The sequence below is a fragment of the Eurytemora carolleeae genome, unplaced genomic scaffold, assembly GCF_000591075.1.
Source record: "Eurytemora carolleeae unplaced genomic scaffold, Eaff_2.0 scaffold398, whole genome shotgun sequence".
Taxonomy (NCBI): domain Eukaryota; kingdom Metazoa; phylum Arthropoda; class Copepoda; order Calanoida; family Temoridae; genus Eurytemora; species Eurytemora carolleeae.
In genome coordinates, this window is record NW_019396317.1 from 1 (window position 1) to 26651 (window position 26651).

At 32.3% G+C, this 26651-nt stretch overlaps 2 protein-coding genes across 2 annotated transcripts; both read right to left on the reverse strand.

Moving 5' to 3' along the window:
- Positions 1-3532: 3532 nt before the first annotated feature.
- LOC111700816 (sorting nexin-29) lies at positions 3533-13761 on the reverse strand. The gene is made up of 20 exons (XM_023471859.1): positions 13682-13761; positions 13488-13550; positions 13025-13075; positions 12307-12440; positions 11378-11527; positions 10915-11013; positions 10789-10857; positions 10053-10465; positions 9641-9778; positions 8973-9028; positions 8603-8769; positions 8252-8317; positions 7803-7865; positions 7498-7579; positions 6843-6953; positions 6163-6273; positions 5641-5901; positions 4552-4691; positions 4221-4290; positions 3533-3819 (listed from the first exon to the last, which is right to left on the reverse strand). The coding sequence occupies exons 2-20, from the start codon at positions 13506-13508 to the stop codon at positions 3661-3663; spliced, it is 2361 nt and encodes a 786-aa protein (XP_023327627.1). The 5' UTR covers positions 13509-13550; positions 13682-13761; the 3' UTR covers positions 3533-3660.
- A 1450-nt stretch (positions 13762-15211) lies between these two features.
- LOC111700817 (betaine--homocysteine S-methyltransferase 1) lies at positions 15212-21983 on the reverse strand. The gene is made up of 12 exons (XM_023471860.1): positions 21943-21983; positions 21725-21801; positions 20795-20845; positions 20170-20278; positions 19055-19127; positions 18313-18431; positions 18073-18206; positions 17814-17950; positions 17326-17385; positions 17055-17169; positions 16452-16574; positions 15212-15573 (listed from the first exon to the last, which is right to left on the reverse strand). The coding sequence occupies exons 1-12, from the start codon at positions 21952-21954 to the stop codon at positions 15462-15464; spliced, it is 1122 nt and encodes a 373-aa protein (XP_023327628.1). The 5' UTR covers positions 21955-21983; the 3' UTR covers positions 15212-15461.
- Positions 21984-26651: the final 4668 nt, after the last annotated feature.

A 26651-nucleotide genomic window follows, 5' to 3' on the forward strand; every position in this document is an offset into this window, starting at 1 on the left:
CAGGTCACGTGATCACAAAATATCATCTAATACATTTCTTAAATGTCGTCTTCATCAATCAATCAATCAAAAACGATTCTGAATGTCGTCTTCATTGGGTCCAACAATTCCAACCAATCAGAACGCTCCATTCAGGTCACGTGATCACAAAATATCATCTAATAGGAGCATTCTGATTGGTCGCTGCTCGTGTCATCAAACTCTGCAGAATTCACTACTGACAATAATATCAGTATAATGAAGACGACTTTTTATTTAGTTTTTATTGTTAAAAAGCTTTTCTCGAATTACAAGTTTACAAGTAATAAGAAGCTTTTTAAATTGACAGCTTCTCTTGGTTTCCTTGTTTTTCTGTATCTAGATATAAATCAAATTTGAAATAGAAAATCGTCTTCATTATATTGCTTTAATCGCCTACCACCAAATATACAGGGTGTCCCACATCAAATTAGACCGCGTGAATGGGTCTAAATTACTATTTGGGGGACAAATCAGAAAATTTAAGAAGAATGAATCATTTTGAAAAGTTGAATAAGGCTAGTAGAAATTTTTTTTTACAGAAAATGCTAGATGTTTCGAGTATTATGTGCGTATTTTTGCGTAAGAGATTGGAGATAATCTAATATGATATGGGATATATATACACATATATGATTTGATAAGACAATTACTTACTTTGTTTTTATTTGTTTTTTGACAAAATATATTTTTAATTTTTAAATTCTTCTACATTTTTTACATTTTCTTGATTTTTCAAAAATTTAACGTGTTTTTTCATAATAAAGAAATTAAACTGAAATTTTGTATTTTATTTTAATTAGGAAAATCAAAAATCGGAAATGAACCAAAAATTTGCGGAAACGGATCGGAAACCGACCATTAAACTGAAAATTTACAACTTTTTCTGAAAACCGGAAACGGGCCAAAAATTTGCGGAAACGGATCAAAAAAAAGGAAACCGACCAACAAATTGAAAATTTATAACTTTTTTAAAAACCGGTAACGAACCTAAAATATGCGGAAACGAATCGAAAAAAATTAAACTGACCCAAAAACTAAAAATTTACAACTTTCTGAAAACCGGAAACGGACCAAAGATGTGCGAAAAAAGTTAAATATAGCGGAAATGGGTAAAAAATATTCGGAAATCCCTCAACACTTTTTAGTATTGAGGGATTTCCGATATTTCTTGAACAAAGAAGGAAACGGACCAAAAGTCACTTTTTGGCCCTGGTCCGTTTCCGTGTTGAGGTGTTTCCACAGCACCAAAGGAGAAGCAGAGCTAAGAAGATTCCCAAAAAGATAGGTATCCACTATCCAAGGAACCTGTTCTGGAAGAACTGGATCAAGGATGGAACAAGGTGCCATGTCAGGGCTGAATCTCAAGAGGAACTGAGCTGAAAACTTTAGAATGTGATATCCTTAATCCCGATCGGTAACTTAATCTGGAGATTAAAATAAAGAGGAGAACAAGCATTATTTAATCTGGAGATTAAGAAAAAGAGTAGATCAAGCATTAATCCTGATATCCACCATTCAAAAGTTCCCAGCTCAGAGATGGGAACTTTTAAATGGGATATCCTTAATCCTGATCGGATAATTAATCTGGAGATTAAAAATGAGTGGAGAACAAGCAATATTTAATCTGCAGATTAAGAAAAAGAGTGGATTAAGCCTTAATCCCGATATCCACCATTCTAAAGTTTTCAGCTCTGTGCTGAAAACTTTAGAATGAAATATCCAGATATCCCGTCGAATAATTAATCTGGAGTTTAAATTCATGTGGAGAACAAGCAATATTTAATCTGGAAATAATGTCTTTCTGTGGATATCCAACACAAAAGTTTTCAGCTCTGGTTAAACAGGAAATTACACTGTGAAGTTTCTTCATATTTTTCGCGCATTTCCATGAATTGAAATCATGATTTCTGACAATTCATAGAACACATATAATTTCAAATTTTATATCTTGAGTTAAATTATTTTCTAAATTGATTGTGTTCATTTTATTCATTTTTCGTTCTAGTTGGTGGAGCCCCTCAAGTGAAAAATATCCGGGACCTAAAGGCTCCGATGGATGCTCCCAAGCAGAAGAGAGGAGGAAGAAGAGTTTGACAAATGAAAGAAAGATATGTTGTAACAGAACTACTAAAACAAGCAAACAGGTAGAGACAAAAAGAATCACTTTTTTTACCTTAATATTAACTTTTTTGTCCACAAAGATTTTATATTATTTTTTATTTTTTGTCTTTTTGCTTGATTTAAATTTAAGAACCGTCATTTCATTTCATTCTTCTTTGGGTTTCCAGAATTTATTTTTATTTTATAAATTAGGATTTTTCGTAATCTAAAATCATGTCAGGATGACCTTTGGGTGAAATATCGTTTCCACTAATGATTGATCTAACTAACGTACATTCGTACTAACGTTTATCCGCACTATATAGTGCGGATAAACAAATAATTGTTCAATCAAACTTAAGTCCGCTTGGAAAACCAAGACATAGGAAACAAAAATTAAGAAAGAAAAATGATTTTTTTTTACAATTCTAATGTTGGTCTGCTGACATTTTCAGATTTAAAATCTTTTTTTTTAAATTTTTCAATTGATAATATACCATGATTACTATTTTTGCTTTATTTTTCATTACTTAGGCATTGAATCTATTATTTAACTTTTTAAACACTCACTTCAATAATTGAATTTATTACTTAGTTCATTCAGGCACTTACTATCCTATACTAAATCAACTTAAAATTTACTTAAATCATTCATTTATTACTTAATTTTTTAATCACTTACTTAATTATTTAATTTAATTATCTAATTTAATAATTTAAGACCCACAGAAGGGAAAGAGGGAAAAGGAGTATAGGGAACTACGGAAGGGAAAAGGAAGAGACGAGAAGGGGAAGGTAGGGTAGATAGGGAAAGGGAGGGTAGAGAACTGTTGGAAGGTTGGCAAATAAAGAAGTGAAGGAGAGGGGAATATAGGACAGGGAAGGGCTGGAGCTGTTTACCTCTACATATCCACATGACTTTATCCAAAATCAGAGTTTTTTATAAATAATTTTCCCCAATAGTTATAATGCAGCATATAAAACGTGTTAAAAATTTGTCAGACTCCCCGCACAACTTCATAACAAATATGATAAAAGAATAGGATAATCTATTGCTAACGAAGGCCTGCGCTAAAGAATGCATCAAGATTATTTCATCGAGTTTAAGAATTCCATTATTACATTTTTATCCTCATAAGATTAATATTATATTATATTTGTGAGGTTCCTTGAGCACATACCCAAGGGCATATGTTTTTTTTGGCAGGTCATATTTTTCTTTCAATTATTTGCTTTTCCCTACTAAATCAGAAAACATTTCAGCAGCGTCAAATCAATCCTTTTATCATGTTTTTTTTAACAGGAATTTCTTGAAAAACCAAAATATTTTTCAGATGAAAAATTGAGTTTGTGAACTTCGAGGCCAATGCTTCAAAATAAACAAAAATGTTATTTGGTTTTGAGTTCAATATGTAGTTAATATTCTTTTATTTATATTTATATTTCATTGTAATTAAATGATAAATATTATTTTTGGTCTGGATATTATTCCCATTTTCACCAGGGTTTCATCTTTAAATAAATAATTTTTAATCTGAATCATAGATTGAGTCGGTTAATAGATTCCCTGCTCCGCCTGGAGAGGAGAGAGGGACGGGATGGCTGAGTATCCGGGGACGGAGTATCGGAGAAGAATGGAATGAGACGGATCAGGGTTTCTTTCTCCGGAGAACTAGATAAAGAGGAGTCGGTACTCACCTACAGAATAAACGACATTAAACTTCTTCTAGGACAAAATGGAAACATTGAAAATTTGTCTTTATGTAATGAATTATGTATTATGTAATGAAAATATCTTTTTCATAATATATATATTGTACATGTAATGTTATTATTTTTATTATTGCATATGCAATATACATGTTTACTGTATGTATATAGTATAGTGTAACTGGCCTTTGATTATTAATGATAAATTATTACAATACGAGGAAATTGATCATTATAAAACAAAAAAATATTCATCACAAACTTTGACTGATTTTGATTTGTATCCAAATTGAATTCAGAAAAATGTGTTTTTTAAACCAAGCACAGATCGAATTCTTATCATATTGGCAAGAATGCAAAACTTGCTAAAATTTTGTAAGATTGTTTACCAAATAGTTGACAATAGTTCTGAGATAGGCTTGCAACTGCTTTCTCCGACTCTCAACAAACCTCTCGGATCTTGAAAATGAAATTTTTTTTTTGGAAAAATGTCGCTTTAAAAGACACTCCATTTTGCTTTTTTTATAATTATGTAAATTTAGGAGATGCTGCAGTAATTTTACATATACTTCATACTTATTGAACTTATGTTTTGTTGATATCTGTTATAATTATTTCTGCAGATTTGATTTGATTCGATTTGTTTATGCTAATTAAATTATAAAAGTTGAATAAAAATTAATTTAACAAAAATAAATTTATTTCGAAAACGACATTTACCTGTTCCCAACAGTTTTCTTTGGTGGAAAGTTAAAGGATGAGACTACAGGATCAGTTCTCCGTGTTTGTAAATGGAATTCAAGGAACTGATTATATCTTCTGTAGATATTCCATTCACTATCTCTGATCCTAATATAAACCTAAACAATGAAGGTAATTTGAAACAAAAGATTTTAAAAGATCTCAATTAATCAAGACATCAATCATGTAATTAATCAATCATGTAATCAATCAATCATGTAATCAATCAATCATGCAATTAATCAATCATGTAATCAATCAATCATGTCATCAATCAATCATGTATCAATCAATCATGTAATCAATCAATCATGCAATCAATCAATCATGTAATCAATCAATCATGCAATTAATCAATCATGTAATCAATCAATCATGTCATCAATCAATCATGTAATCAATCAATCATGTAATCAATCAATCATGTAATTAATCAATCATGTAATCAATCAATCATGCAATTAATCAATCATGTCATCAATCAATCAACCATTCAAGGAACGCATTTAAATATCCATCAAATAATTCTATCAACATAAAATTGAATTAACCTATTATAATTAAACTATCTAACTTTTAAAAATCAACCTTTATCTTATTTATTATTAATTATTATTTTTATTATTACAGACTAGTTGCCCGTGGAATTTTTCACAAAAACTTCAAATTGTTGAAAAATATTTCCATTTTAAATTTTTTTAGCCTATGTTACCCCCAGGGTATCCATGGGTTCCCTTTAAAAATTTGGTCCAGACATTTGGCCAGCTATAGCTAACATATAAATATATATATATATATGATCAAAAAGCTTTATTATCTAGAATATTTTGAAAAAACAACTACAAAATTATCCATATGTCTCGAATAAATATTAATGGTTCCATAATTTAAAAAGGAATAAGACTTTTGAGAGGTTTTCAGTTTTTTAGTGCTTTCCAACTTAAATACATATTTTTTTGTCTAACATTGTATTTGAATGGGTAAAACTTCAGGGGGGATGAACACTCAACAGAAACAGGACAACGGAAAACACGGAAATATCAAAAATAAAAACCAAAAAATTTAGACCTGATAAACATGATGACGGTTTGAACCCTCTCCAGTAAGAAACACCGAAGGTATCCAAATATTAACAAGAACCCGACTGTTGCCAACACTAATCTCTGAGCTGGCTAGACTAGATGTATCCCAGTTCTCCTGGTCCTCAGGTAGGGGACCACGGAGCAGAACTAGTTCATGACGGAGCCGGTTTATTACACCATCACGGCTCTGTACTCCTCTCTGCAGACATTCATTAAATTCAAGTAGTTCTCCGTGCATCTCAGCTACCTAATATTATGTTAGCGTGGAAATTGTAAAATGTTTAGACCGCCAATGCTGCGGCACTCGAAGGGCAAAAATTTATCTGTTCTTTTAGGTGTTCCGGGGGGGCGGGGGCAAAATTTTATTTAAAAACAAAGCCAGAAATCTTAATTCTAGAAGAGGAATTTCAAAACCCAAAATGAATACATAAGTGTAAAGATTGTCACAAATTTTCAATAAAATTTAAGTAGTGTTATGTTGATGGTGATTTATATCAAGATTTCCTACCTGGATCAACTTCTTTTCGTACTCGCTGGCCTCGAAGTGATAATCCACGTACTTGTTGTTAATCTCGCTGCTCTCGTTCTGGCTCTCCAGCCTAGCCAGGGTCTCGTAGGCCTGTATATTTAATCCTATTTAGTTAATCGGTTTAGGTCAAGCTGAATATTTCATCTTTACAGCTCAGGTCAGCTTTCCTTAACATTTACCAAAACTTTTGAATTTTAAGACTTAACTCATAAGAGTGGTAAATACAAAAATGCGAAGATTTCTTTATCAAAAGTTGTTTGAACTTCAAGATAAAAAAATTAACCCTATAAAAGTTATACCTCCAAAATATTAACATAAAAACGACTAAAAGATGTGTTTGAGGCAAGTTGGGCGGCGTAAAAGCCTTAGTTTAACTTATTATATAAGTATAGAACTCTTTTTTATATTAATGAAATTGCAATATTAAAAGTTTGATTGAATCGCCATTCGCCAAAATCTCAATTAAAACTGAAACTATTTATTTATTTTGATGTAGATCAGTTTTCCTTCAAGCATTAAAGAACATTCATTATAAATGGGTTTAAAAAAATTCTCTATAAAAGTTTATTTGCTCGACATGATTGGAGGAAATTCTAATTAACTCTTTGATATTTATTAACACTAAAAACACGTAAAAATAATCATGAAAAAATTATAACCTGAGGTCCGTCTCTAAGTTTTTGAACAGCTCCGACATATTTCTTGAGCTGATGTTTGAGGAGTTCGTTCTCACGAGAGAGGACGCTGTTCCTACTTTCCAGCTTTTCAACCTAGGCATTTCATTCAGATTTTAAAAGTAAGCTCGAGCTTTAGTCACGCCCGGTTCCATAAATATAAGTGTTTGTTTATAGAATCTTGCGCTTTGTCGCGTAGCATAACCAGCGTTCGCTGTAGGAACGATTTCGCTCCAGGCATGACACCGGTTCTCTGCACTCTACTCTTAATGATTCTGAATGATTTCACAGAAAAATACAAAACAAACTTTAAAATATTTTTTAATGCTTATTTCATAGATAACAATTTTCTAGTTATATGCCTTGGCCAATTACCTAATCTAATTAAAAGAATATATCTAATTTCTTTAGTTCATGGTTGCAATATTAAAAAATCCACTTTCACTATCTGTTGAATCGCTAAAAGAGATCTGCAATTGTACACGGTTTTAAGTGTATTTAAGTGTATTTGGATACACATAGGACAAATAATGTTTCTAGATTTAAGCCGGCGCTCAATTGAAACCGGGTTTTGGGGATTTGAGACGCGGCTCAAATTTATTAAATTCGAACTCTGATTATCCTTGAATATTATCCTAACCTGTTCCTGTTTCTTTAAATTCAGATTTTCTAATTCTGTTTTTATTTCTCGGTTGGACACTGCTTCACTCTCAAGGGAGGACCTAAGAAAAACAGATCAATATGTTAAATATATTGAAATTAAAACTTTTTAATGCTCAGTTAAAAGTTCAAAATTAATATTTTTAAAGTTAAATTTCCCATTACTTCTTTTCTCCAGATTGGTTTAAAATCCTTCTTATTTCTCAAAAAAAAAATGTATTTCTCTAAAATACGGTGAAGTTTTTAAGGATTTTTTTCTCGTAAAAATATCAATACAAAGTTCACCTTAAAGTTTTAAGTTGCTGTTCTAGTTCTTCCTTTTTCTCCATTACAGATAAAAGCGCTTTCCTAATTATTAATTTTATTCAGACAATTGTACCAACCCAGAGAACCCAAACCAAAATATATTTTTGAAAATAAATATGTATCCTACTTTTTGTTTGTTTAGCAACTATAAAGCAAAAAAAGCCAGTTAATCGAAATAAAGAAGAAAAGAATTATGTCGTTGCAACTTATAATTTCTAATCCCTTTATCTTTGCAACCTAATGGCGTAAACCTTTGAAATGTAGATTATTTGATTTAACAGAATTCTTAGTTTGAAATATCTAAGGTCTACTGCATTGGGATGAAAAGATTTGAGGATTAGAAAATAAGAAAAAATAAAACAATTCCTTGATTACATGAAGAATTTGTCACTTTTCGTAATAAATGTCGAGAAATGAATTCTAGAGACCTGAGTTCCTCTGTCCCCAAACTCTTATTACTCCGATCACTCTCTCCACTGCAGGAGCTAACATTACTAAACAATTCAGTTTGTAATTTTTTTTGGAAAAACTTAAAAGTTAAAATTTCAATTCTGCCTATGTTAAAATGCATAATTTCTTGAGAAATCAAAATCAAAATTTAAAAACTCGGGAGAGCCACAGGACTGGTATTAGCTTGGTATTGAGATTCTAAGTAAGTGGGTCGGTTTTGAAGCGAGAATTTAGTTTCCCAGTAAAAATCGTCTAAGTGCGGGTAAATGGCGGGACTAACTATGACCCTGTGCAACGCTGGGTTTCCAAGCTAGTAAATATATATATACCTAATATTATCATTATTAACTGAGAGCTTTAAGTTTGGCATTCCATTAAATGAGTTTGTATCTAGTGGATTAGAAGTAGGAGTGTAATCGAACTCATCCTGCTGCATAGTCGGGGGAGAGGACCGGGATAAATCTCCGGGATGAACAGGGAACAGAGCTCCCACGTCCTAAAGTTCAAGAAATAATGTTTGGAAGAATTGAGAGAAAAATTAAAATAAATTTTTGAATCTTGTCATTTCATATTTAGAGTCAAAAATGTCATTAAAACGTCAATGATTAGCATGATAAATGCCAAACATGTTTTTCCGCTCCAAAAATGAATTTTAAATGAGCATTATGGTTTTGTATTTATCATGTACTAGAATATTACCTTATTAGTTACAGGAGTAAGGGCATCTAAAAATTTTATTGGATTGTCTTCACTTTCTAAAAAAAGAATATCTGAATTTAACAGAATCTATCTATCTACCTATTATGACTCCCCAATACCGCAAGTGTTTTCAGGTAACCACCCCTCCCTGCAACCCAGAGCCCCCTTCTGGGGTGCATGGATCACAGATATAGCATGACATATGCAATGATGCTGTTATGCCCGAGTGGCAGTAGCCGAAGCAGTTAAGCCCCAACTACCGTGGCCTGTATCTACAGCCTGCATGCAACTGTCATTAGGGATGAGTTTTCAAGGTTTGGGTGAAAAAAGGAAAATTGAACATTAATTGGGACAGTGCTTAGGATCCATTTGATTTTGATGCGGATCCGGATCCAGGGCATGAACATTTCTTTAAGATTTAATCATCTTTCACCTGAAGAAGAATTTTAAAAAAATTTATGATTAAAATTTTAGAGATAAGGAAGTTTTTGATAATATCTCTTTTTCAACAATTCAGATTTTTTTGTTGATATTTTGACCCCTGGATCCGAATATTTGTGCGGATCCGGTATAGAAAGCCAAAATGTTGGGGATCCAACGGATCAGCATCNGAAAATGTTTATCCTTAAAATATTAAATGTTGACAGTTGAAGTATTTTAAGGTTTACCTTCCGTTCTATAAGGTTGATTATATATATCAATATCATCTGGTTCCGTGTCCTGCTTCTCCGTCTTCAACCTGACAGGGTCGTAGTAGAGATCCATACTTTGAACACGCTCCCGAGTCTGCTCCGATGCACTTGAAACTTAAAAAAGGAAATTATGCCGCTTTATTTCTTAATTCTCTCAATGAAGGGCATTTTGCGTATCTCATGGTAAAAAAAATCATTTTTATGGAGATGTATATAGAATAAATTGTCAAAATTACGACCTAACCATTGAATCAAAATGAATCATGTATTTCTGAAAATGTTTTTAAAAATTTATAGTATACCCTGTCTTAATTTAGTATAACCTTAGACTAAAATTATAGTTTTGATTTTAAACCAAATTTTCATTTTATTTCTACTCCTTGGATACCTGCTGAACTAAAGGAATCAGTCCGTTTCGGTGATCTACTATTTCGACTTGGAACCGAGCTAAAATCCTCCTCAGGCTCCTCTTGTTTCCGGCTGAATAGAAACGAATCGTCCGTCGGTTGTGAAGAGAAGGGAGAGAAAGGAGACTCGGGAATAGCCTCCTCTCCAAGCTCTGGGGTCGATATAGAGTCCTCAAATGATATAACTTGTGAAGAACTTTTTACTTTCTTCTTCACTTTGGACCGACTTTTAGATGTTGTGATAACTTGATCAGTCTTCGATCCTTGTGCGATCTCTTGGCTTGGATCCTTTGTAGATTGGGATGGTTTAAGAACGGGGAGAAGAGAGGAGAGAGAGTTAGAGAAAACCTGAGGAACGCTCTCTAATTCCCCATTCAGTTCGGGATCATCAATTCTAATCAAAAACTTTTTCAAATATTTAGTTTTAAAAAAGTCCTCTGTAATTCTTTTGTTTTTCAGTGCTTAGGATCCGGATCCGTTGAATCTGCAACATTTTTGCTGTCTGGATCCAGATCCTCAAAAATATGCAAATCCACGGATCCGGATCTAAGGGACAAAATATCAACTGAAAAACTTTTTGCTTTCAAAAGTCAAAACCCAAACAAGATCTTCTTATAAAACGAGAGATTATTAAAAAGCAGGATCCGGATCCGTATCAAAATTAAATGGATCCTAACCGCTGGTTTTATAAAAGTAAAGAATTGAAAAAAAAGTTTCCTGATTGCAAATCTCACAGATGTTAAACCAGCCGCCATACTTGGAAGTAAAACTGATCTTTCATCATCCCTATATTAAAATTAATTTAATATTATGAAAATTAAACTTTAATTGCAATAATCTAACCTCAAAAATGCCCATTCTTCATATATCTGGTTTAGTTTCTGCTTTTCTCGGAGAAGAGAGAGAAGAAACCGTTCTAAGCTCTGCTCATTCAAACTTGACCTGAATACAATTAATTAGAACCTTGACGTGAAGAAATTAAGAAAAAACTCGTGTATTCATTTTCATCATCTTGAATTCTTTTTTTGTACTATTAACGTGATTAACATACGTGATAACGTCATAAAACTATATCTGATGCGATCCCGAATAAAAAGCCACTATGAATACATTACGCAATACACAACATAAATCGTATTACACGTATGTCGTACACATTAAACTTGCATAAGTTCACATGGAAACATACATGGTATCATCACTCAATCGGAGAAGAGAAAATTGTTTGTGATGTGAGTAATAGGTGTGCAGTACAAAATCAGGGAATAGTAGATCTCTATCAATAAGAATAAAGAAAGGTTCTAACCTAATCCAAGCTCTGCCTCTGCCTAGATCAGTGCTAATCTTACTGAGGAGCATAAACCTCTGCTGTTCATGAGAGTTTAATAAACTCTTCAGTAGATTCCAGAGGTTACGTCCTGCCACCTCTCCTCCTCCCACCAAATCACGAACATTTCTAAAAGCATTTATATTATTTTTTTAATCCAAATTTTNGAAACTGTGGCCATTCAACCCAGCCAAGTCCTTCGATTAACTTTGAAATTACATTTAACACTTAAGAAAGAAACCTTTAAAGCAGTTCTTAGATCAATTTAATTTTGATGCGGATTCGGAGACTGGGTTCGCACTAAAAAAATGAATCCGGATTTTTAGGTCAAAAGAAAAATTTTCAAATTAATTTTCTTCTTTTTTTCGCTTATTTTTATGCTTTAATATCATGAATCATTGAGTGATAAATTTTTTGATAATCTGGTAATTTCTTAGTTTACGATTTTGCACCCCCCATCCTATCTATTTTGTCCATGAATCTCATTTGAATCATGTCATGTGGCCGCAGCGCCCGGCCCCCTAGCCTGTCCTAGAGCGGCGCTCGGCCCTTAGCCTGTCCTAGCCGCAGCGCTCGGCCCAGAAATTGTCTTAACCTAACCTTACCATAAAATAATACTAAATAAATAATGATTTTGCTGTTGAAAATTGAATATTGGTCATGTACAAAATTGATAGGAGGTGGGGGGGGGGGGTCCAAAAATCGTTCTCTAAGACAGACCCTGATAATCTCTCGTTTTAAACAGTTCAGATTCGAGTTTTCAGATTAAACAGGTATTTTGCATCTTCCAGGAAGCCAAAATGTTACGAATCCAACGGCACTGCTTTAAAGTTAGGCTTTTTTTTAAGAATTGAATATAAAAGGTCATTTAAAAATTGCTAAAAATATATGATAAGAGTAATTATGACCTGATGACAGCTAGACCCAAGTTAGTATCCTGATCTCTGAGTCCATGGTTCAGGACCAGCTCCAATTGTCTACAGAGCTCAACAATAGTTTCCTCTTCTCCGGTAGCAAGCTCAGTCCGTCCTCCGTATCTAACCTGGAGCAGGACCCTTAGAATTTGTTGCGCAACACGAATATTTTTAGGTTTTCATAGCTGGGAACTTGTTTTGGATGCTCATAATCCCGATAAATTGATCTCGATATCCACAATGGACACTTTTAATTTGAGGATCAGTGCTTAATCTCATGATTTTAGTTATTCCTCCAGGGTAAGATTACCATGAGGGATATCAAATAAAGCGTAAATTAATCTGTAGACCAACAAAATATCGAGATCAAGCATTGATCTCGTTATTAACAATACAAGTGTTCCCAGCTCAGGTCAGTTATTTGAAATGCATCATTATAAAATGAGAAAAAAATTTTGTATGAACATTGAACAGAGCTGTTATATACTAATAAACTCTTAGCAGTTATGTAGGATAGATAGCTTATCCATTATCAATTCTATATATGATAAATATTTGTTTATTAAATTTTCTTATTATCACAACATTACTATTTTTAAAAAGAATATCAATAATATTGACACATTTCAAACAACTCTTAAAATAAGCTATTGTGAAAAAATTGTAGTAATATCGATTTAAGAACTTGTTGAAGTTTATATAAAACACATACCTGACATTTTTTAACGCAGTCTAACAGTTTTTCAAGCAATTTCTGTCTCACCTAGAATATATTAATGACGCATCAATTATTTATTAATAAATTATTTGTAAATATTTGATAATCAGGTAGAGAACGATCTATGGACCCCCCCCCTCCTGTCAATTTTGTACATGGATCTCATATGTAACACATGAATGTAATTGGTCATGTGGCCGCAGCCCGGCCCCCTAGCCTGTCCTAGCCACAGCGCTCGACCCAGAAATAGTCTTAACCTAACAACCTGACTCTAAAAAACAAAAAATAAATAAAAAAATAAACAATTTTGTTGAAAATAAGTGGTCATGTAAAAAATTGAAAAATCGTTCTGCTGGACAGACTCAAGTATCTTATTTTTTTGTTGGGGTCTGTCCTAGTATACGATTTTTGGAAACATATCTTTAAGATAAATATTAAAAATAAGTAGCATATAAACCTGTGAGGCTGAAGACGCCATTTTAAAACAAAAATTAGGAGTTTATTTTTCATCCAGTGGCTTCTTAATTATTTAGCAACATATTATCTAGGAATCGATTTATTTATTTCGTTTTTAAATTCTTGACTTACTGTTGCCTACACAATATAAAATGTAATAAAGAAATAAAACATAGTCAGATGCTAAATCTTTTCCTGTATCGCATTTCAAGATTTTCACAATTTAAAGGTTTCTTTTCCAAATAGATGTTATGTTATTGACATGTTATTGTGCGAGTCTAAACTCCCCTTGTACTTTTTTGTACAGTCCAATGTTTACTGTGAACTGCAGAGAGCAGCTGAGTTTTAATAATTCCGACTTACATTCCTTACATTTATATACTAAACTAATTTTTCTCCGATAGGAATTAGGAAACGGAACAGCGCTGAGGCGGCTCGCGGCCGGGGGGGGGGGCGGGGGGACATCCCCATGGAAAAATTTGGGGCGCAGCTATAGAGAGGGGGCAAATTCTTAATCTTTCTTTAAATTGATAACCCTGGTCCAGGCATTGCCAAAATGTGTCAATGCTCCGACATTTTTAACGTTACTTAATATTTATTAACTCACCTCTTTTATTTAAAGCCCTATAGTGTTATCTATAATCATATCAGAATTTTGGTTAATCTCATTTACAATAAAAGTTATAAGTATTTAAAGAAATTGCAGTCAATAAATAATTAGTTTCCGCAATTTTATATCAGTCAAAAGGGATAAGGAATAAATTGCACTATGCTTTGCAAATTGTTTTAGTGTTTAAGGGGAGTGGGGATAATCGGAGATAGTTTGTTCTTTTTCACTCTCATCTTCTCTCAGTTTGGCATTCAGCTCATAATACAATTTCAGAATTTCATTTGTAGTCTACACGTAATACTTTGCTTGTCTGTCTGCCTGTCCGTTTGTATCCAATAAACGTCAAAACAGCTGAACTGATCGGGCACAAATTTAGTGTGGGACCATACATGACCTCTGGGAAGGTTTATAGATGCTCAGAAGTACAAAAGTTGTTTAGTTCTTCGTAAAATTTTGAAAATCCATGAAAACATATAGTAAATCCGCAATTTGTTTACCATTGTTCCATCGAAAAAAAGTCGCTGAAAGATTGAGCAACAATCAAAAGTTAAAATAGCGATCGACTAGTTTTATAAATTCCGGAAACTTTAACACTAAAACTTTTACATACCGTTCCACATTGGAGAATAACCAATAAATCATATAAAAAAATAACCAGTTGTGTTTTCTGCATAATTTTCTATCCTAGAACCATTTTTTAAAATGATAATTAAATCTTCTAAAACTTTTGTCTAGTTTCAAAAATTCGAAATCAGAGCTGTGAAGTATTTACATGTAAACAAAAAAAGGTTCATGTAAATTGTAAATATTCATGTGCGCAGTTGCCATCACGGACGAGCGCAGATTTTATTCGGTCTTTTTCAGGACAATGTATTATGTAGTTCCCTACATCACTCATTTCATGTCTTTGACAAAGAATTCATAAAAGAAATATTTTATCGGTAATTCTGAATAAAAAATGTCTTTTCTAGTAAAAATTAAAAATTACCATGATAGTCTTAGATCTCTCTCTTTGTATAACCTTATAATTTTCATATAATTGGCTTAACTTTAAAAAATGTTGGTCTAACTGTGGAAATCAGATTCTCTGATATACAGTCTATAAAAAACATATATCCGTGTTCCATATTTTATTTCCATTTCCATTTTTGTAAGAGCACTGAGGAATGCACTGCATGGATAACAATACAGTACAATGTTAGGAAGTTTGATATGAAACACCATCGTCCACGAAGTTACAATAAAGTACATAAGAAGAAAAATTGTCAAAAAATATACATAGTATACATAATTATTCATAGAGCAAATTCTGATTAGATCCTATCCTATCCAACCATATCCTATCCTAACCAACCCTATCCTATCCTATTTGAAGATAGCTTTATGAATAGTGACAGGATTATCCTGCCTAGATAAGGCAGTGGAGAGAGGTCTACCAGTACAAGGTTCCATCTCCTTCCACCAGCTCTCACTACCCCTAGAGACAATAATAAAGTAAACAAATAAAAAAATTTTAAAAATAAAATAATTAATCAATTAAATTTTCCTTTTTTAAGCCCTGAAATTTTGGTAAGGAAGTGTAAATAAAAAAAAACAGACGATTCTAATTTTACACCAAAGTTTTAAAACAGAGATACTTCTAATTCTAAACCGATAAAAAAACGACAAAAGACTTAAAGGAATTGAATCATTGCCACAAACTAAAATTTTCTAATCCCTATAGATATTTGCAACCTGATGGTGTAAACCGTTTATATTTTTAAACTTTGATTATTTGATATTACAGAATTCATAGTTTGAAATAAAAAGTTTTACGACATGTGTTGCAAAGATATTAGGATTAGAAGAAAAAAGAGTTTAGATAGAGTCAGTTGAAAAATGTATTTACTAAAATCAGCCCATTTTTCTTTTCTTATCTTGGTTTTGACCTTTTAAACCGCATAGTTATAATTGTTTAGAATCATCTGATGACTATTTAGTAACTCCAACATTTCTAAAATATCTTAACTATCCCTTTAAGTGAAGGTAAGGATTGCGGTTTACAAAGTTTTTGGATTCAATCGTGTTTGTTGAAGTTTTCTGAATTGTACACTTGTACACACGGGTCTTGTAAAACTATAGAATAGACTGAATAACCTGTGCCCCAATTTTATTAATTTGAGCCGTGTCGTAAATACCCCCAAAAACCGGTTTCAATTGAGCGCCGGCTTAAATCTTTAAGCAATGAATACGATTTTAAGGGGAACCGACCACATTTGAGCCGCGGCCTAAATTTAAGCCACGGCTCAAAATCTTTAAATTCGGCCTCAGGAGACTTTTAAACCTGCATTCCGTATTTAGCATAAATGTTTCTACTTGTTCTTATAACGGTGTATTCCCCTTGATTCAAACTCCTTGAATTTCACGAGTTCATAATCTGACTTGTCTGAGGCTTGTGGAACCTTTCCACGTATATCTCTCAACTCTTCAGCAATAGCTCTGAAAATGTCAACTTTTTAGTAATTTCTAAAACAGGAGTTACTAGTTCAGTCACTTCTTAAGTGCGATATATATGATAGGGTTCAAACCCACAACACCCTCCAATATATCTAATTCCTAGGTTTTATGGTTATTCAAGAGCTCATAATACCTAATATGATAGGGTTCAAACCCACAACAGCCCCAAATATATCTAATTCTTAGTTTGTATGGTTATTCAACAGCTCATAATACCTAATATGATAGGGTTCGAACCCACAACACCCTCCAATATATCTAATTCCTATGTTGTATGGTTATTCAAGAGCTCTAATACCTGATATGATAGGGTTCAAACCCACAACAGCCCCCAATATATCTAATTCCTAGATTTTATGGTTATTCAAGAGCTTTAATGCCTAATACGGTAGGGTTCAAACCCACAACAGCCCCCAATATATCTAATTCCTAGGTTGTAGGATTAACTCAGAGCTCTAATACCTTATATGGTAGGGTTCAAACCCACAACACCCTCCAATATATCTAATTCCTAGGTTGTAGGCATCCCTAGCAAACTTCTTCGCTTCCCATCTTGTTATCTGACGGGGTTCACAAGCTGAAATAGAAGATTTATATGAAATCAATTGTTTGTATATTTACTTTAAAATGATATTTTAAATGTTTTTCGTGAATTAATGGTCACATTTCTATTCATAATGAACTGAGATTAAACATTTCTAAATGATCAATCCTCTAAGCTGACATATCTTACCAAATGGAAACTCCGGAACAGTCACCCATCCATAGTTTCCCCCATCAGGGCAACGGAATCCTGAATATATATATATAAAGTTGTTATCTCTGTTTGTCTGTTTGGTCGTTTGTCCGATCATAACTCAGGAACACCTGGACCGATTTGATTTTGTAAAATCGTTCAAGTGCGGGTAAACGGCGGAGTAACTTTTAAAACCTGGCCAGCGCTGGGTTCCCAATCGAGCATTATAATTCTCTTCAACATCAAGGGTTGGTATCTCTCTTTAAAGGGGTTGTTCGCAAGTTTAAAGTTTGAGTATTTGAGAAAATTTAAGGAGGATAATTAAAATATCTCTCTTTATAAGGATCGTTCGCAAAATTAACTTTTTTAAAATTTGAATATTACAGAAAATTTAAAGAACGATCATTAAAATTTTAATCGATCTGAACTGTTTATATTCCATTCTAACGATCCGAAGAAGTTTGATTTGATCCAAAATATGTTACCAAGAGGTTGAACCATGAGATAGGGATGAAGATTCTCCTGATCTAGAGCAGCTTTCATTTCACTCATCACATCCAGAAGAATATTTGGATCAAACAGACAGTTAACACCGACAAGATCTGCACCTGCTCTAGCCATCCTAGGATCATATCATGCATTAGAAAAACAGGATTTTTAACCTTTCACACCTGTCAATTAAATAAAGAAAGTTTTTTGCCACAAAGTCAAATTGCATATTGTGTAGTTCTCAAGAATACATACCTGACAGCACATTCTCTGACAGATACATTGTTTTCATCTCCTGAAGGGGCCATACACATAGTAGCTGCTACTGGTTTATCTGTCTCCTTTGCTACTCTAATGGCAATCTCCATTTCCTCAATGTTCCGGAAATACTGAAATTTTTCATAGAAAAAAATGGATATGCGAGATTCTTGCATCATAATGGTTACCGACATAACATTTAGTTAGACATTATCTTGTCCTATGTATATTAATTACCTCACAGATAATAACATCAATATCATTTTTAATATAGATCTCCACAGCTCTTCTCAGATCTAACTCCGCCTTGGCATTTGAGCTGGAATCCACGTAGTTTCCAGTCTGGGACAATCCAGCTGAATTACAGACGAATTTAGTTATTCACAAACTCTGATTTTCTTAGTTCTATATCTTTGCAATTCGATCTCTTAGACCTGTTCGATAAAATAATCTAAGTTTTGAAATAGCAAAGGTTACCCCATAAGGTTGGAAAGATATAGAAATTAGAAAATTCGAGTTTTGTGGCAAACCGCAGTTCAATTAAATATATTTTTTTTGTCGGTTTAATTAAGTTTTTCCAAAAACTGTGATTTTGTAAGGAACTATATTCGTAGACCTTCGATATTTCAAGCAATTAATACTGTTCGATAAAATAATTTAAGTTTGATCAATATCAACGGTTAACCCCTTCCGGTTGCAAAGATATTTGAATTAGAAAATTTGATTTGGTGGCAAACACTTGATTCTTTGCCATTTTAAAAATATTTTTTTTCTTCTTCTTAGAGTTACATAACTAAAAGTCGAATTCGAAGCGTTTTAAAGTGTAAAGTCAGTGAAAATTCGTTGTTTTATTAAACCATGACAAAACTTTCTTGAATCTGCAAAATATGAAGATTTCCCTCCCATATAAACCCATATGAGGGGCAAAGTCGATGAGTTTAACATTAAATTTTTGTCTATTCTTTTCACTTTATGTTACCTGCAGTAATGGTTCCATATTGCTTTGCAATTTTTTTGGCAATGTCACAAGATGTTTGGTTTATCTCATCGCACTAAACACAAGATGTTTGGTTTATCTCATCGCACTAAACACAAGATGTTTGGTTTATCTCATCACACTAAACAACAACTTATTACAACGTTAAGATAAATTATTTTATAGACATTACCATTTTAAACTATTTAACAATTATTTCAGACATTTATATTAGGAGAGTTTTTCAGTTTTTTTTTTGCTAAATGAATTTCCTGTATAAAAACCAGTCATACAAGGCGCAGAGTTCAACCTTCATATATTTTTGCCAGCCTTCATAAAGGCCTTTCTTAATACATAATAGTATTGTATTTCTGTGGCTTCGATCTGCTTCTATATTTATAATTTGTGCTTTTTCCAGTTTTTCTTTTAAACCATTAACACTTCCAAATTCAAATATTCTAATTAGCATAATTTTGAAAACTGCATTGGTCGTAAACATTAAATATTTTAAACTATGGTTTATGTAAGGCCAAAAAGTTTAGATAAAAAATATTAAAGATTACACAGAATATATGAAAACTATAGAGGGACTAGAAAATATTAAAGATTACACAATCAAGTTGCAAAGATAGTTTGTTGCGAGTGTTCAGTCACTTAAAGAAAAAGGATATTATTGTGTTATAATAATATACCAAAACTATAGTATTTATGATATCAAATTATATATTTTTATTAAAATTGTATAAATTTACCAAAATTGTAGTAATTATGTAATCAAAATTATAGATAAATATTAAAATAATAGTATTATATCAAAATTACAGTGTTTTATCAAAATGATAAGCATTTTATCAAAATTATTTAGTATTGGATTTCCAAATTATTTAGTATTGGATTTCCAAATCAATCTTTTTACAAGTTTTTGTCCTAAGGCCGAATTTAAAGAATTTGAGCCGCTGATTAAATTTAAGCCGCGGCTCGAATATGATTGGTTCCACTTAAAATCGTATTCAATGTTTCAAGACTTTAGCCGGCGCTCAATTGAAACCGGTTTTGAGACGCGACTCAAATTTATTAAATTCGGACTCTGGTTATTTTAATGAATTGTTAAATGTTACCGTGTACTTGCAGTCCTTGGGAAGATTATCCTCGTGACACCAAAATGTAAATGTTTGAGTAACATCTGCACCTGATCTGCAGAACTCTATAGCAAGCTGTTCAACTGCTCTAAACAGAATGTAAATGTTTGAGTAACATCTGCACCTGCTCTGCAGAACTCTATAGCAAGCTGTTCAACTGCTCTAAACAGAATGTAAATGTTTGAGTAACATCTGCACCTGCTCTGCAGAACTCTATAGCAAGCTGTTCAACTGCTCTAAACAGAATGTAAATATTTGATTAACATCTGCACCTGATATGCAGAATTCAAGCTGTTCAACTGCTCTAAACAAGATTTTAAAAACAATTTTACCCATTCTTTGGAATATCAAAGGGTATTAAAGAGGGGTATGCCCTATTCACAATGGTTTCCTTTTAAAGCTTTATCTGTTCAAAACGTGGAAGATATCGTGTATTTTTCTGGCTTAACAAGTTTTTATTTTGACAATTCCTTGCATTAACTCTGCAGCATTATTCAGAGACACAACAATTTAAAATGCCAATTTTCAAAAAGAAAAACATAGATTTCTATTATCTAATTCGTTCTTAATATTAATAAATGTTTTAAAAATGATGATAACTTACTGTGGATGTTCAGGTGCAGCTTCCGGTGTCCAATCTCCAGCTTTCACATAACTAAATATTAATTTATATATTCTTATTGAGTCCTGGAACTAAACACTGTACAAGTTTATACACTCAACTAGAAGAATTGGAGAAGGTCGAATTCATGCAACTGCAAGACTGGTAAATTAGCAACATTTTTGTTCTTCATAATGAGGAAATATGATCGAAAACATATCAGATTTTAACGTAATCTAAAAGAAATTTTGAGTCTTTGCCCCAAACTCAAATTTTCTAATCCCAATTGAAATATGTAAGCTCAACGACATTTGGTTGCAAAGATGTAGAGATTATTTAAAACTGAGTTTGTGGCAAAGACACAATTTCTTTACTAATCCTTTATGTGACTTGCCACAAACTCTAATGACCTTAACACAGTTCTTGGCAGAAATTTATTTTATATTGCAAATGATTGTTCTGTAAATCCTTCGGATCTCAGTAAAATGTTAGTTAAGAAACAAATGAAATATTTTGATGTCCCATTGGAACATGCATGGAGAGTTCCGGTTTTACAAGAACTTTTAAATACAAGAATGAATAATTTATATGTTGAAGGATTCGATGATTACGTAATAACTGAAATGATTAATATGTTATGTAATGAGTAAAAATCAATGTTGTCTATTTGTGCATAATTTTGCATATCTTTCTCTTTTCTTTTGGAAACCTGTATTTTCAAAAATTCATTTAAACAAATTTAAAATACACCATTTATATATGTATTTATATCTTTGTGTGTGAATAAATCTTTATAATAATAATATTAATTTTTATCCCATTTTTCTTTGTAACTTTATGTTACAAATTTCGTTCTAATTTATATAATAATCAAAGATCTACGACATCAGGTTGCGAAGATGAATGGATTAGAAGCGCTTATTGGTCCTTTACCCTCGTTTCTCCAGGGTTACAGCGTAGCTACCATCTCCAAGTATAACCTCCCCAGCTGCAAGTCTGGACAACATATCCTTAGAGAAAAAAATCAATTTTACAATCTAAAAATGTAGGAAACTCGCAATTAAAAATTTGCAAATTTTTTTGATTTTCTTGTCTTTTTTAATAGATAGGTAGTTCAGCATTATTGTTATGATTTTTTTGTACATTTATACCTTCTTTTCCATTTTCTAGTGCCTTAATGTGATTTATGAATCTGAAAATAGAAAATAAGCATTTTTCTTTCATTACTCAAAAATAAATAGACATAGACAAGTTTGATTTATTTGTTTTTTGAAATTTCAAAACAAGAAATTCTAACAATTAGAACTGGCAAAGCTTCAGATGCTAAATAAGAAAGTTCTGTTAAATTAAAAATAATAACATGTCTTCCGTATATTCAGTAGAAAAGGTTTTGGATTGAATTACAGATATCGCAATTTATTAATATTTAATTTATTGCCTCTCTCTGATTTCAGACTATTCACAGTAGAGTGTTAAGTCACAAGAAGAACTTGATTGAATGATATGAAAATCAAACTTGATTATTTATTTATTTAAAGTGACTGTACCCACAGTATTTACCAGTAATTTGTTGCCGTCTTTTTTATTCCAACGTTCCATTTATATTCCAGAATTCCCTTTCTATTCCAGGGTTTTCTATCCGTCCTGCATTGTTCCCTTTTTATTCCATAGTCACTTTTCTTTTTCAAAGTCCCCTTTCATTTGGACGGTTCCTTTCCTATTCCAGGGTTCCTTTCTATTCCAAGTTCCCAGTTATTGGATACTTACTTACATTTTGGTGATATGCGGTCACTTATTTTTCAGGGTTCCTTTAACATTCTAGGGTTAATTTTTTTCACGAGTTCCTTTTCTATTCAACCGTTTTTTGTCTATTCAGTTCATTTTCTATTCAAGAGATCCTATTCTATTCCAGAGTTCCGTTTCTATTCCAAAGTACCCCTTATCATTAGCAGGATTCCTTTTCTGTTCCATGGTTTCTTACTAATTTAATTAATTTTACTTATTTACTTAACCACGTTTCTCCTGCATTTAGGTGAATATGATCACTGATTTTGCAGAGTTCTTTTCATATTCTAGGGATAGTTTTCTTTTCACGAGTTCCTTCAACGGTTTTTGTCTATCTTTAAGTTCCATGTCTATTTAAGGGTTCCAATTAAATTCAAGGGTTCCTTCCTTTCCTTTCCTATTCTAGAGTTCCTTTTATATTCAAGGGTTTCTTTTCTATTCAAGAGTTCCTTTCCTATTCAAGAGTTCCCTTTTTATTCAAGGATTTCTTTTCGATTCACGATTTCCTTTCTATTCATTAGTTCCTTTTCTATTCAAGGGCTTCTTTACTATTCAAGAATTCCTTTACTTTTTCAGGGCTCCTTTTCTATTCAAGAGTTCCTTTTCAATTCAAGGGTTCCTTTTCTATTCTAGAGTTCCCTTTCTATGCAAGGGTTCCTTTCCTATTCAAGAGTTCCTTTACTATTCAAGAATTCCTTTACTTTTCCAGGGTTCCTCTTCTATTCAAGAGTTCCTTTTCAATTCAAGGGTTCCTTTTCCATTCAAGAGTTCCTTTACTATTCAAGAATTCCTTTTCTTTACCAGGGTTCATTTTCTATTTAAAAGTTCCTTTTCTATTCAATAGTTCCTTTTCTATTCAATAGTTCCTTCTCTATTCAAGGGTTCCTTTTTTATTCTAGAGTTCCTTTTTTATTCTAGAGTTCCTTTTCTCTTAACGATTTCCTTTTCAATCCACGGTTATTCTCTATTCCAGGGTTCTTTAAGGGTTCCTTTTCTATTACAGGGTGTCCTTTATCTTATTTTTTATGTTCCACTGTATTTCTTATTTTCCAAGGGGTTCTTTTAATCAGAGATCACACGTTTTTCCTCTTTTATTTTTTTTAACCATGAACCGACTCTTTATTAGTTACCGCATATATCAACATTATTGCGTAATTTAAAATCTAATATTTTCATACTTCAGTAACCGTGCACTAAACCTGATTTGAAATAAATAGTTGTTTTGATATTTTTTGTTTAATTTATATATTCCGGAAAATAAACATATGTTAGCACTATAGATATAAGTTTGCCTATAAATCAAAAAAGGGTGCCCTAAAATACTGAAAAGTTTCTTCGTGGATTTTTTTCAATAAATATTAAAGGGAGTGTTCGCGAAAAATGAAAGGGGGTATAGGCTTAATGCGATAAAAAAGCACTTTATTTTATTATTAAAACGACTAATACCGATCAGAACGTAGTGTCCATAAAAATTCAGAAAGATGCACCATTCAACTCGGATCGTTAACAAATCAATTTAATTCCAAATAAATCATTCAGATATTAGAAACAATAGTCATAGATTATTTTTCGACGCACTCGCAAGTAGTTCATATTTCATAATATTTTGTACTTTTCATGATCTGAGAGTTACTTTTGAAAACATTTATTCCTGTTTCGAGGACTTTTGATAATAAAGACGATATTTTCATATTTTCCAGGAATGTTCGAAAATCCAGCGCCAGCGAAAATTATTTTAAAAAACAAAATAAAAAATTTTTAGTTGTAGAATCTGAAAATCCCAGCGACTATCACCTGAAAGTTCCAGTTAAGGAGTAAAATACGAAAACATCAGAAAAGTGTAGTGCAGTGTGGTCCAGTCTAAAAAAGGTGAGGCGCACACGTATTTTCCGTTTTGTGCTAAATTGGCTTAATTATATCGTTTTATTTTTCAAACAAAATGCATTTTAAACAAAATCAAATCATAACATATGACGTTGCCTAAATTTGAAAAAGTGTTTTAAGGCATAAAACATACATTTGAAAACACAGAAGCCACGCCTGGATGAAAAGAGGTGTGGTAGGAGAAAATAATGGTGAATTGTTACGTCATTTTTGGTACGGACAAAAAAATGTGTGGTAGGAGGAAATAATGGTGAATTGTTACGTCATTTATGGTACGGACGAAAAATGGTGTGGTAGGAGGAAATAATGGTGAATTGTTACGTCATTTTTGGTACGGACGAAAAATGGTGTGGTAGGAGGAAATAATGGTAAATTGTTACGTCATTTATGGTACGGACGAAAAATGGTGTGGTAGGAGGAAATAATGGTGAATTGTTACGTCATTTATGGTACGGACGAAAAATGGTGTGGTAGGAGGAAATAATGGTGAATTGCTACGTCATTTATGGTACGGACGAAAAATGGTGTGGTAGGAGGAAATAATGGTGAATTGTTACGTCATTTATGACTTGCAAATTCCCGTCTAGCTATTCAGCAAGGGGAAAAATGGCTAGATGAAAATACTCTTTTCGTAAAACAATGTGCGTGAAAAAAATACATAAACAAAAAGATTGAAATCTTACGTATGCATATCATTTTACATAACCGGCCACATGCATCAAATTCTACATAATAACGAAAATACACATGTGCAAGAAAACACATGAATAAAATTTAACATTATTACAGCCATAAAAATGTACATGCAGACCGCCAGATTGAAATTGTACATAACACAATACTAAATTATGAAACATTGTTTCACAGAGTTTCAATTTTTCCAAAAACACTTTTTAAAACCGAATTTTCGGTTTAGCGTTTCAGTTTTCTTTTGAAATTTAGAATTTAAAGCAATAGAAGTTTTCTAAAATAATCTACATATTCTTAAAGAATCTACATAATATAGTAATATTTATTTGTCGTTTATATAAGTGGAAATAAAATTTTGCGCCCTAAAAATTCCACCAACTTACACTTTACATTTAATATTTACGAGATAGCTTAGTTAGAATCAATATTATTAGTTCAGAAATATATATTTTCTTGCTGCTCTGCTAAATATCATAGAAAATATTTTGAACCATTTTAACGCTTTCAGTACTCAAGTTATGAACAAGAATTTCTTCACATTGATTTGAGAATTCTAGAAATATTTTTTTCTTGTCTACATCTTGCTGGGAACCGGAGATATGACCGCTAGCATGGCAAACTTTTCAGAAAAATATGATTTCAATCAATAAATCAATATTGCTTGAGAAGATAAGTTTTCAGAGTTTGGTGAAATAGCTGGGGAGTTACTTGGAACTAATTTGAAGCACCCCTGTTGTCAGAACCTATGGAATAATTCTATTTTAACACACATTGTTGCAGTCTGGTGAGGTTCGTTCAACAGTTCAATTTCTACAATGTTCCCAATACTAACTTTATTTTCTGATTTTACCGACTGCATGCTGCAGATAAATCTAGATTTTTTTTTTACAAAATGTCTGAAGGTCGATTACACGTACGTCGTTATATAAAAGTACATATGATGCAACCTTTAATCCCAACTAATTAATCCGAATATCCACTGTGGAAACTTTTAATTTTAGTCCTTAATCCACTCTTTTTCTCTCTCTTTGGATATCCGTACATTATTTTCTCCAATGAGAGTGCAGGAATATAGTTCGTAAATTGTATTGACCAATGACAGCCTTGAAAATAAATACTATCCCATAAGAGAAATCCGCAATTTCTAAGAAATAAAGAATTTGTTGTCAGCCATTTTGTAAATTAATCGGTGAAGAAAAATATTTAACAGGTTTGAGATTCTTTCGTAACCAATTTTAAATAATGTATTAATAAATAAATGGAAGAGAAATTAAGTGAGGGCCCTTCCAGTCAAGAAAACGAACCAATCTGGCATTCTTAGAATCCAATTTGTTGATCTAAATATTTAATCTCAAGACAAACATAATCTCGAGATTATGTTAGTCTTGAGATTAGCAAAAACAGAGGATTAAGCATTAATTCTGATATCCACCATTCTGAAGTTCCCAACTCTGTACTGCCACAGAATTTCTTCGTGAGAGTTTGGGCTTAAGACTACTAG